This window comes from Hemicordylus capensis, chromosome 6, assembly GCF_027244095.1.
Source record: "Hemicordylus capensis ecotype Gifberg chromosome 6, rHemCap1.1.pri, whole genome shotgun sequence".
NCBI classification, from domain to species: domain Eukaryota; kingdom Metazoa; phylum Chordata; class Lepidosauria; order Squamata; family Cordylidae; genus Hemicordylus; species Hemicordylus capensis.
In genome coordinates this window covers 93,613,942-93,627,011 of record NC_069662.1, presented here as the reverse complement: position 1 = coordinate 93,627,011, position 13,070 = coordinate 93,613,942, and the positions used below count along the sequence as shown (strand labels likewise).

The following is a 13,070-nucleotide window of genomic DNA, read 5'->3' as shown; positions in this document are numbered from 1 at the left end:
TTATTTTAATACCCTAGTAAAACTATACTATGTCTCTGTGTGTTGGTTTAATGGAGGTATTTACTGGAATAGTTCTACTTTGACAAAATACATTCCAGTTTTTTATCTGATTGCTAAGGCAAAAAGGCTTTTAATGTAATTTTTTTTTTTTTTTGCAAATTTCATGAAAGCCAAAAAACAACATAAACCAGTCATTAGTCCTTGTATAGTAGGCAGGGGTGAAGAAATGTTGGCTCAGTTCACCAGCCGGACAAAAATGGCACTAGTCTTATGACTCCTCGAACTATGGCGGTACACTTGGCTATTGGGAAGAAGTTACACTAGCCCGCCATATTGTATAAACATACTCAATGGTTATCATACATACATACATACACAAACATAAGTATTCTGTTTCTCAAGACTTCTTATAGTAACATGCATTTCCCATTCAGTGCAGTATCACAATGGCTGCCTACCTCTGAAAATGAATATCACAGCAAACAATATTTGAGAACCAACCTACAATTGCCTAACCCTAGTTTCCCTGTTGGTATGCATTAAATCTGCGGCACAGTGGGAATTCTCTGTGTGTGTGTGTACACAGGCAAGAGCTTGGCATTTTTATTAATTCTTTGTGCATCACAGTATATTGCAGTATTATCTTTTTGCGTGATTATCCCATAGATACCAGTTAATTTTCAATGCTAGTGTCAAGTAGTAGTGTTCTTTTTAAAATGCCAACAAATGCGTTCTTTGCAGGTAGCTTTTTCTCTTCACAGGACAAAGAAAAATCGTATTTATCTGAACCCAAGATGAATATTTTCCCCAGATCTTTCCTGTTAAATGGGGTGTGGGGGGGGAGGAGTGTCATGTTAAATCCAGAATCGTCTTTCTTTTGGGTGAATACAGGTATAACTGAAATGCCTTTGTCTTTTCTTTCTTAAATTCAGAGTTGCCTTCTATTCAGGTAAATATGGTATTTGCTATGCTGTTCACAACTCTGTCATAACTTGGCAGGATCTATACTAGGTAGGTTATATGGGGAAAGCACTCAGTGGTATTGACCCCAAGAACCAAGACTTCGGGCTGACTAATATTGGTGGAGGCAGTCATTTTCATACAGCATACAGACAGACACAACTTGCTCTCAGGAATGAACTGTTGGCATGGAATAATGATGGTGTGAATTAGCCCTACATTGAATCACTGTGTGATTAAAGGCAGCCTGTTTCTGTGGAGGGCAAGCTCCATTAAAGTGAAGTTGCAATTGCACGCAAGACTAATGCGCACTGTAAAGCAGGGATGGGGAACCTTGGCCCTCCAGCTGTTGTTGAACTACAACTCCCACCATCCCCAGCCATGTGGCTGGGGATGGTGGGAGTTGTAGTTCAACAACAGCTGGAGGGCCAAGGTTCCCCACCCCTGCTGTAAAGTCTCTGTGATCAGTAAACATGCAGATACCTTTATGTACATTATGATCAGCTTTCCTTCCTCTTAAAATGAATGCTCTCCACTAGAGAAGTGCTTTGAGAATGGGAATATAAGCATCACGTTTTTATCTAGAGATAATAAATATGATCAGTTGGAATAGCTGAATTATCAGAGAGTCAAGAAGAAAGAGAGAGAGAGATGCAGCATGAAGCTCTATGCAGCGCTGTCCTTATGAAGTCACTGACACACTGCTGGCCACTCACTTTTGCTGCAACTTGCGAGTTGGGACTGGGAGGAATGACAGGGCTCTTCTTTTCAGTACTGGCTTAGCGAAGCCACTGACTCACTGCTCAGGGTGGGAGCAAGCAAGTGAGCACGGGGCTGTTTGTGAGGAGCAATTCCAGGAGGCAGCGCTTGTTGGGCATCGTTTTTCACTTGTCTCAGATGAGTACACAAGGAGATTTCCACAGCCCTTTTAGTAGGAAACATCCAGAAAATAGTGCACAGTGACAAATTATTCTCTCTCATTGGTTGCATTTTTGCTATCTATTCTGCACCTGCTGCAGGCATTTAACATATTTGTGTATTTATAGGCTCTGTTAAAGATTATAGTCCCACTTGACAGTTTTCATAATGTAGCTGTTTTTCACTTTAATAAACTGTAGTCAGAATTGGCTGTGCAACTCTTAAATGCTAATACTTTTTCAGTAGTTGTGTGGCAGGATGATTTGTTCTGGGTTCAGTAGTTTGCTATTTCCTGCATGAGTTTTTCGCAATAGGATTTACGTGTTTAGACTTTAAGGATGCAATACAACTCATTAAACAATTAATGGAAGTTTTGCAGTTGAGGCCGGCACGAGAGAGATTGCACCCCAACTGTGCAGTGTATAAATTAATGCCCTTAATTTTTTTATTATTCTGAAGACCAGAGAAGAAGAAATGACAGAAAAAGTAAATGAGCTACAGAAACAGCTGGAGAAATTACAGGAAGAATACAAACAAAGGCTGGCGGATGAAGAAAGCTGGAACAGTGGAGAAGTAAGTTGACAGTCATAATTTTATGTCTTTTGTAAAGTGTTTTTCTTAACTTACAGTGGCTCTAAATTTGTACCAGGTTTTCATTTTTTAGAAATTTAGATTTTTGAGAGAAATAGCCTATTTGGCCTATAGTGTGTTTAACTTCCTTTCAGCTTAACAGGTGACAAAGTGACTTTTTCAACCTTTATATCATTACAATTGTCTACCATTGAAGCAATTGCTTGGGTGTAAAGTTGGATAACCTCAGAAACTGAACTACTGCTAGACGCCTTGATTTTATAAATTAGCAGCTTAACAGGTGACAAAGTGACTTTTTCAACCTTTATATCATTACAATTGTCTACCATTGAAGCAATTGCTTGGGTGTAAAGTTGGATAACCTCAGAAACTGAACTACTGCTAGACGCCTTGATTTTATAGTGACAATAAATCAAATGCTATCATAATTAATTCTCTTTTCAGTGACACAGCAGAAGTATGGAGAAACAAGTTTGCTTGTGCTTCCTCCACATCATTGTAACAGTTGCTTTATGTAGTGCTATGCAAGAGAAAAAAAGTGTTTCATCTCTCCATTTGTTTTTAATTCTGAATCCTCATTTATATCTGTACTTATTTGCTGAAATTAGAGCCCCCAGTACCGTTGCTATCTTTTCCTGTTTTATGGCCAGTTGGCATGAAATGCCCAGGTTTTCTAGGATCATTCCAAGTTTTAGAAAGATAGAACAAAGGGGGCTGTGTTTAGAAGCCATTAAAAAGACACACAGTTATGAAGCCCAATTCCTATTTAAATAAATAAAAAACAGAGAGAAGTCTATAGGAGGAGATGCAGAGGATCATCTAGGAGGGCAGACCTGGACACTGGACTTGAGTGGCAGTCTTGGGCAGGGCGAAGGAATACCCAGATGGACAGACTTTGCAACAGGCTGTAACACCAGAGATTGGTATGATGACACAGGAGTGAATGGGACTTATTTCTTTGGCTAGGTTAGAAAATGTCCCCAGATTTGTGGGAAAAACTTTGTGGTGCACAATGGGTTTTTCCCCAAGGCATAAGGCTGAGACAGAAGGTAGGCTTTTGTCTGGCCAGCTGCCCTTCAGCATATTCCTGTCTACCTGACTTCCACCAAACTCAGTCTTAAATTCCCCTTCGCAGTCCTGTCGCTAAACATTTGCCAGTAAACAGCAACAAAAGTCAGGGGTTGTTGACTTGGGTCAGTTGTAGCTCTTTGGCTAGTAGAGAAACACATAAACACTGCATGGGAATAGGGAGGTGGCTCAGCTGGGCAGAGAAGACTCCATTGGTCCCTACCAGATGTGGCACTCTGGCCAAGGCACAACAGAAGAGGCCAAGAGAAGTGTCAATGCACGCAAATAGGGACAGGCATCACGAGGAGGGTAGACCTGGCATTATTGACTAGACAGGTCAGATAATGAAGAAATCTCCCACAAATCAACACAATCTCAAGGAACTCTTGTAGTTCCTCTTTAGTTATGAAAGATAAACAAACTCAGTTCAGGTGTACGGATCAAACTCTGAATACATATGCTGTTCCCACTTCAGCTCTTTTAAGTCCAAGTGAACTAAATGATCTTCTGTTTGCAACTATCTTCGAAGTGGGAGAACTATCAGAAGATTTGCAACCCCCACATTATCTGGAGGATCGTGAACCATCTGAAATATAGAGGAATTTATCCTTGGCAATGCAGGCTGTTAATCAGACTAGAAATGTTAATCACGCAAAAAATGAAGTCTTTGGAACCTGGTACCTCTAAATTTACTGAGGCGCTGACTGCTCCTATGCCTAAGAATTCTCTGATAGCTTTAAACCCCGTTAGTTTAATGGGGAACTCGGATGAAGCAGATAAGACTGAATTAATAGCAGGATTCCTTCTGAAGGATGGCTTTTGGTCTAATATTTCTAAGTTAACATCTCTTGAGGCTATTCTAATAGAAAATCGAAATCAAAGGAAGACGCCGCCACAAGAGAAAAGCGCAAGAAATATTATTTCATTTACTTATTTACAGGAGAATGATAAATTTAACTCCTCCTGCATGAAGGCTCAATTGAGCACCTTGCCCACTGCTGATTTACACCACCTGAGACAGACTAAAATCTCAAATTTCCTTCTGCCCTCTGAAAAGACCTTAGGAAGTTTGGAAAATGTATCAAGTCCTCTTCTGCAGAAATGACAGTCTTAGTTTGTCCTTGATAAGCAGGTTTATCTGAAGCCTGTGTCTGGTTTTGCACCATCTGAAGGGAATGTGGAAAGTTTTTCAGAGGTGAAACCCTCTGTGGTAACGTTACTGACAGGAAATGGCACTGGACCTTCACTCTCGGAGTCTCCACTTGAACAATCTCTTCCTGCTCGATCCGAGATTTGTAATGTGAGCTGTAAACAGTCAACCTGGAAAATTCTTGGTTGGAATATTGCTGAGTGGAATGGGAAGAGAAACGATAAAGAGTTTATTACTTTTATACAACTGTGGGATATTTTAGTGTTTCAGGAGACATGGACAAAAGAAGAGAGTAATATCAGTGGTTATACTATTTATTCATTGAAAGCCTACTCGGATACTAACGGGAAGGCTGAAGGCCGGATTAGTATGCTGTATGTTGTTAGCCTTGAATGTAGAATCCATTCGATTATCTGACTTTCCCCCTTATGCTATGGCAATTCTGATTAAGGCTGAGTGGAGGTTTGTTATTGATTAATGTTTATCTGCCTCTGGGTCAAACAGTCAACTCCACTAGCATTATTTGACAACAGTTGGATTTATACATAACTGAAGCATTATTGAATTATCCTTATGCTTCTATAATCCTTATGGCGGATTTTAATTCTAGATGCGTTACTGATGATACAACGTTGATGGCCTCTCACTTTGGAAATGGGGTGACTGTATAGATGGTGCTCCCATTCTCAATCATTTTTCTAAAGATAAAGCCATCAATTCATCAGGAGCCCAACTGATGAATATTCTAATTAGGATACTTGAGCTGACAATATTAAATGGTACTCTACCCCTGGATATCCCTCGGGAATACATGTTTCTTTCCTTGCGGGGGAGTAGTGTTGTGGATTATGTTATGATTTCTAAATCTTCTTCCTTATGTCACTTCTTTCAAGGTGGGTGAGCAAATTTCCAGTGATCATTTTCCTATGTTCATTTATCTAGATCTTCCCCAGAAAAGGAGGGATAATCTTTCCCCCTGTGTTTTTGATGATAGTTCTGCCTATTTAAGTTGCAAAATAAAATGGTCAAAGGAAGTAGAAAGTGAGATATCTATGTTTTATGACTCCCACGGAGGTAGAAATCTATGTAATTCTATTGTGCCAGCACATTTGGGCCTGCAAACAATGATTGTTTATGAAAAATTAGAAGATGCTCTTTTACAAAAGTTTTTATGTTTTAGTAAGTTACAGTCTTCACATGCTCATTGTAAGAGAGCAACTAATAATTGGTTTGACTCACGTTTATAGGGCACTACGTAAACAATTGAAGAGTATTTACAGAGAATATAGATCGGGCTCAGAACAAATTCTTCCACCAATCTATTAACAGATAAAGAAAGCATATAAAAGCATTCTCAAATTTGCTAAACATCAAGCCTTATGAAATGCCTGGAATAAGCTTATAATGGCTACCAATAATAAAGCTAGCCACAATTTTTGGAGAATTCTTTCTGTATCAAGCCGAGTTAACATGCCTTGAAGAATTTTGGCTAGATCGTGGGAAACTCACTTTTTTGCAGTTTATAATGCTGCACAGCCTAGTCAGGTTTTTGTACCACCTTTGATTGATGAGTTACTCCATTGGCCTCCCGTTACTCCTGCAGAAATAACGAATTTAGTAGGACGTTTAAAAATTGGAAAAGGCCCTGGTCCAGACCTTATTCTTCCCAAACTATTAAAAGCTAATATAGAATGGTGGGCTAAACTCTAGCTAATTTATTTACATCTATTAATAGCACAGGAATTATACCAGAGAAATAGAAAACTGCAATAGTTGTTCCTGTATTTAAAAATGGTTCTCATTTGGATCCATCTAATAATAGGCCTATAAGCTTGTTGTCTGTAGTTGGTAAGCTATATGCTCTTTATCTATTGGATAAGCTTTAGGCATGGATCTCAGAGAACCAGATTCTTGGGATTGAGCAAGCAGGTTTTAGAGCAGGCCTCTCTACTCTTGATCGTTGTATGATCTTGCATCATCTAGCGAAGAAATATTCTAGTAGCCCTAAAGGCAATTTTTTTTGTTGCTTTTAAAGATTTAAAATCTGCATTTGATTCCATTTCCAGACACTTATTATGGTCCAAACTTGAAAAAACTACAATAGATAAGAGATTGTTATTTCTGATGATGTAGCTTTATTCCAAATCTTCGTTACGGGTTAGGTATGCCACTAATGGGGATTTAAGTGATTTAATTCCTTCTACTCTCGGGGTCAGACAGGGTTGTGTCTTGGCCTCTACATTGTTTAATCTCTTTATTAATTATTTGGCCCAATTTCTGGAAAAGGTGGGTTCACATGCACCAAAGCTGGCTAATAAACATGTGTTGGTTTTGTTATATGTTGATGATGCGGTTGTATTATCTCAGACTAGACTAGGTTTGCAAAGACTGCTGCATGCTTTTGCCTGCTATTGCAATGATAACAAGTTAGTTATCAACTATAAAAAATCAAAGGTCCTGGTTTTTTCCAAATCCAGGAAATTATATAAATGGGTAGTAAGTCAGAACTGTATTGAGCAAGTTTATAAATATAAATATATAGGCATATTTGTTCAATATAATCTTAACTGGAATACTCATAAGCTGCCCTCTATTCATATAGCCCATAGAACTCTTAGTGTCTCTTTGTGCTTTTACTACACTAAAGGAGGCCAGTTTGTACCTATGGCACCCCATGTATTTTGGGCTAAGATTGTGGCTCAGTTACTTTTTGGAGCCTCATTATGGATACAGGGGGTAACAACTGAATTGGAGATAGTACAGTCTATATTTTTAAGAGCAATCTTTGCAGTGCCTAGGTGTATGTCATATTCTGCTCTTTGCCTGGAATCTGGGTCTTTCTCTATAGCCTGTAAAGCTTGGGAACTTACTTTTGCTAGATGGATTAAACTCTGTTTAGAGATTTGGGAATTTTCTTTCTTCCGATATCTATGGTTGGATTCTTATCCAAACCCCTGGTTATCACATGTAAATAACAAAATAATGCAATTGGGGCTTTCTCCTTCTGAACTACTTACTCTGGAAAATAATAAGGTGAAGGAAATACTGTTTCTACGGTTGCATAATATTGAATGTCAGGAACTTGTGTCCTCAGCTAACAGGACCTGTTCTCCCTTACATTTTGGGATTCCCCCCATGGGAGATAGAGGTGCTAATTATTTAACACTGCTTCACTTTCCTAAGTTTCGGGTTTCGTTTGCTTGGACCCGTTTAAATGTGCTGCCCTCCTCTCTTTTGGAAAGGTTTGGATTCTTCAAGATTCTTCAGCTACTGTTTTCTGCCCTTGTGGCTCTGGCCTCCTGGAAACTGTCACCCATGTTCTGTTATATTATTCTTTGTATCGAGATGTCAGAGAAGAACTTATTTCCCCTCTGTTAGTTAGATTTCCTGGAAGGTGTGAGCTTTTTTTATACACGATATTGCCTTGCAGATACAAGCTATGAGATTACAAAAGTAGTAGCAAATTTTGTTTACATTGTTATAAGATTAAAGTCTCAATTTTAGGAGCTGTTTTACTGTTTTTAAAGTAATCTATTTTGGATGCTTGTATATTGTTCTACTGTGTGTTATTATTAGGAGGTTGTTGTTGTTAGTTAAATTTTTTTATTCTGATTTTTATCTTCTGGCTGGCCAATGGCTGTAATAAGACTGACTGACTGACTAGACAGGTCAGATAATGAAGAAATTTCCCACAAATGAACACAATCTCAAGGCAGGCACTATAATAATAACATGCAGAGTGTAAAGTGACTGGCATGCTGAGGTATCTGATGACTCATTTGGGGAAAAGCAGCTTTCAAATAGAAGCAACAGCTCCTACTATAGGGGACCCACTCGCCTTTCTCACACAGACACACTGAATAATAAGGAATAAATGAGGTTGGGTGGAGCTTGGGAGTTCAGTTCTTTGGACAGCAGATCTCGGGAACTACTTCAGGGAAAGCCAAGGCAAGCTTCCCCACCCAAGGACCCCAAAATGAATGCAGTCTCTCTCAAACTCATAAGAAGATGAGTTAGAGTATAATGAAGCATGGGTGGGGTGGGGTCAGATAGGAAGAAAATTGTATTAAAATGAAATTATTTAGTTATAGACAAACCCCAAACAAAGGCAGGGACTAACTAGTTAATGCAAGCGATCTCATAGTGGGATCAATTCAGGAGAAAATTGAATTATAACAAAAATTGAATTAAAACAAATGCTTTGGCTATGGCTAGCCTAAAATGAACAATGAAGAGAAAAACAATACTGGAATTTAACTGCTAAATGAAATCAAAATATATAACAACAACAACAAAATTTATATTCCGCTTTTCAACAAAAATGTTTCCAAAGCGGATTACATAGAGAAATAATAATGAATAAGATAAGATGGATCCCTGTCTCTGAAGGACTTACAATCTAAAAAGAAATATAAGATAGACACAAGTAACAGTCACTGGAGGTACTGTGCTGGGGCTGGATATGGCCAGTTACTCTCCCCCTGCTAAATAAAGAGAATCACTACATTAAAAAGCTCAAAGCTCAAATATTGCACAAAGCACAAATAATCTGGCTTCCTCATAGTGGAGCAATGACACAAGAGTGAAGAAGCCATTTGTAGTCTCTGTGTGATTCTTATTCCTGTTCACCCATTCTCTTGCCACTCTTGGACTGGAGGTTTCTCCAAAAAGCCCTATCAGATTATTGGACACTTTACTAGAATGTATCTTATTTCAAGGCTGGAAAGTTTACATTATCAATTTTCCTTGCGTGCGTTCTTTCTCTGCCCGTCCCTGAACTGCAGCTGGCTGGGGGAAGTGGAATTGAAGGGAGATCTGAACAAGCTAATTGAATGAATGAATGAATCTTAATTTTGATCACAGACCAGAAAAAGGAGGAAAAACTAAATAATACTAACTTGCTGTACTAATAATCAAGCAGTTTTACGTATAAGAGCATAATTAAAATATAATACTTACAAACATTCCAATCAGCTTATCTTCTGTTGAACCTTCCCTGCTGTAAAAACAACACAAAACTTTACTATGCTTAAAGATAACCTATTATTCGTATCTGATAAAACGTAACTGACATAGAACTTATCAGAACACCCTAGATAATTTTTTTAAAAGGCAGCAAATAATAACTACGGGTATCATTATAAAAACTGCAGTATAACAAAAAAATGAGCTGTTGTTTCAATACTTCCTGCGTTTGTTTATTTTCTAGACCACCCCATCCAAAGGCTCTGGGTGTTGCAAATCAAGTTTAAAAAACATAAAACAAACACCATTTAAAACACACTTTTAAAACAATATAAAAAGAATTTTAAAACAGTTCAGAACCATTTTAAACCAATTAAAATACTTAAAAACAACTTAAAAACCTTGTAAGGCCAAGCCAAACAAGAAGGTCTTTAAGGGCTCTTTTAAAGGCCAGCAATGAGCCTAAATTACAGATATCTGCTGGAAGTGCATTCCATAGGCCAGGAACAGCTACAGAGAAGGTCCAGCTCCAAATCGCCACCAGACATACCGGTGGTAACTAGAGATGGACCTCTCCAGATGACCTCAACATGCGATGGGGGTCATACAGAAGAAGGTGCTCTCTAAGGTATCCCAGACCCAAGCCATTCAGGGCTTTAAAGGTAATAACCAGGACTTTGTATCTTGCTCAGAAACATATTGGTAGCCAATGCAACTGTGTTAAAACAGGCATAGTATGGTCTCTCCAGGTTACTCCAGAGACCAGTCTGGCTGCCGCATTTTGAACTCAATGAAGTTTTCGAACTACGTACAAAGCCAGCCCCACGCAGAGCACTTTGCAATATTCAAGCCTGAAGGTTACCAGCTGATGCACCACTGTTTTTAGGTCATTCTCTTCAAGGAATAGACGCAGCTGTCTAATCAGCTGAAGTTGATGGAAAGTGCTCCTGGCCATAGCCTCAACCTGAGACACCAGGATGCGGCCTGGATCCAAGAGCACTTTCAAGCTATGTACCTGTTCTTTCTGGGGGAGTGTAACCTCCTCCAGCACAGGAAGATCTAACTCATCCCTCAAATTCCGACCCCCCACAATGAGCACTTCCATCTTGCTTGGATTCAGCTTCAGTTTGTTATCCCTCATCCAGCCCATTGGTGCCTGTAGGCAGGCATTTAGGGAGTGAATGCCATTTCCTGATGATGATGATGATGATGATAGATTTGGGGGTCATCAGCATACTAATTCACCCTGCACAAAATCTCCTGATGACCTCACCCAGCAGTTTCATGTAGATGTTAAAAAGCATTGGTGACAGAATGAAGTCCCTAGGGACTCCATATAATAGTTCCTGTTTCGAAGAGAAACCATCACCAAGCTCCACCATCTGGAACCTGCCTGAGAGATAGGAGAGGAACCAGTGCAAAGCAGTGCCTCCTATCTCCAACTCCCCCAGGCAATCCAGAAGGATACCATAGTTTATGGTATCGAACGCTGCCAAGAGACCCAAAAGAACCAACAGAGTCTCACTCCCTCTGTTGATTCTGTGGTAAAGGTCATCCATGAGGCCGACCAAGGCTGTCTCAACCCCATAGCCTGCTCTAAAGCCAGTTTGAAATGGGTTTAGATAATTGGTTTCCTCCAAAACTGCCTGGAGCTGGTTAGCCACCACTCTTTCAATCACCTTGCTCAACCATGGGAGATTGGAGACTGGGCTATAAGTGGTCTAATCATTGCCTCCTTCACACATGGAGGCATCCTACCCTCCTTTAGCGATGAGTTAATGATATAAACTAGCCCATCTCCAACCATTTCACTGTTAGATAGAAGCAGCCAAGTCTGGCAAGGATCCAGAGAAAAAGTGGTAGGCCGCACCATCCCAAGAGCTTGTCCACAACCTTAGGTATCACAGATTGAAACTGATCCAATCTAATACTGCAAGAGGGATTGTTGGACACTACCTTCATAGACTTTGCAAAAACAATGGAGTCCAAGTTGGCCCAAATACAAGAAATTTTGTCCGCAAAGAATCCACTAAAAGCGTTGCAGCAGAACATAGTCTCTGGGGACTGGTTCGAAATGGAAGGAGCCTGAATCAAACTCCTCACAGTCCAGAACAACTCTGCCGAATACGAACCTGCAGAAGCAATGCGTGCCGACTGGAATTGGTTTTCTGCCATACACACTGCTTCAGCATATAACTTCAAATGGGCTCTATGTCGTGTCCTGTCAATTTTAAGCAGAGTTCTCCTCCACTTGCGTTCTGGTCACCTACCTTGCTGCTTCAGACCCCGTAACTCCTCTGTATACCAAGGGGCCACTTTTAAAGCAGGTCAGAAGGGATGCTTAAGAGCAATTGTGCTTACTGCCCTGGTGAGTTCCCTATTCCAGGTTCTCACCAGGGCATCGACAGAATCACTGGCAGCACCAGCGTTAAATCCTCCAAGGCCTTTTGGAATCCTACTGGGTCCAGCATCAGGGCAGACCATCTTAATAGGTCCTCCATCCCTGCAGGGCTGGGTTGTGGCTGTGAAACCAACCTTAAACAGGTAGTGGTCCATCCATGACAACGGGGAAACCACAAGATCCTCCACCCACAGAACACCCCCCAATACAAACAAAAGACAAAATTGAATATGTTGCTGGCAACATGAGTTAGTCCTGGAACTATAGGCCCATAGTTGTCATGGCCACTATGAATTCCTGAGCTGTACCAGACGAGTCAGCCTCACAATGGATATTGAAGTCTCCCAGCACTAAGAGTCTGGGTGACTCCAACACCAATTCTGAGACCAGCTCCGTCAGCTCACTTAGCGAGTCAGCTGGGCAGTGTGGTGGATGGTACACCAACAGAATTCCCAATCAGTCCCTATTTCCCAGCCTCAGAAATAGGCTGAATTATAAAAAGGCTCAATATAAGTCAAGTGTCTCACAGGGACCCTGGCAAGGGAGATGGTATTCTTATGGACCTCAGCCAGTCCACCCACGCACCCCACCTACTTCCCCATGCCTCTCCACAACAGAGTAGCCTGGTGGGAGAAGCTGGGCCCAAACTGGGCCGCTAGCCTCCCCTATCCAGGTCTCAGTTATACAAGCCAGGTCGACTCCCTCATCCATGATCAAGTCATGGATGGTTTCGGTCTTATTCTGAACTGACCTGGCACTGCAGAGGAGCAAGGCTAGGTTCTGTGGGTAGTTGGAACTGCTCCCCGAGGCCAGAGAGCTGACAGGGCAGCTGGAAGTGGAAACAGTTACTAAATCACTGATTTCCTTTCCCCTGTTACGGCCAGCTGCTCTGCCAACACCAGTTCTTCTATTCCCCACCACAACAGTCATAGCTGCTCCAGAGCTGCTGGACACCCCCATCCCCCGCATCACCTTGCCTAAGAGAACCTCCAGACACATGACAACAAAAGGCCTGGC

At 40.7% G+C, this 13,070-nt stretch overlaps 1 protein-coding gene and 1 long non-coding RNA gene across 6 annotated transcripts in view; one reads left to right on the top strand and one right to left on the bottom strand.

The window, feature by feature from the left end:
* The window catches only part of GOLGA4 (golgin A4), a 126,931-nt gene that overhangs the window by 82,969 nt on the left and 30,892 nt on the right, over positions 1-13,070 (top strand). For all 5 annotated transcript variants that reach the window (XM_053260134.1, XM_053260131.1, XM_053260133.1 and 2 more), the window contains one exon: positions 2,338-2,451. In XM_053260134.1, coding sequence (XP_053116109.1) covers positions 2,338-2,451 — 114 coding nt within the window. The remainder of the gene's footprint in view (positions 1-2,337; positions 2,452-13,070) is intronic.
* LOC128329265 (uncharacterized) lies at positions 4,614-9,666 on the bottom strand. Its single transcript, XR_008309593.1, has 3 exons — positions 9,647-9,666; positions 6,197-6,284; positions 4,614-4,883 (listed from the first exon to the last, which is right to left on the bottom strand). It is a non-coding gene; the product is annotated as an uncharacterized LOC128329265 (long non-coding RNA).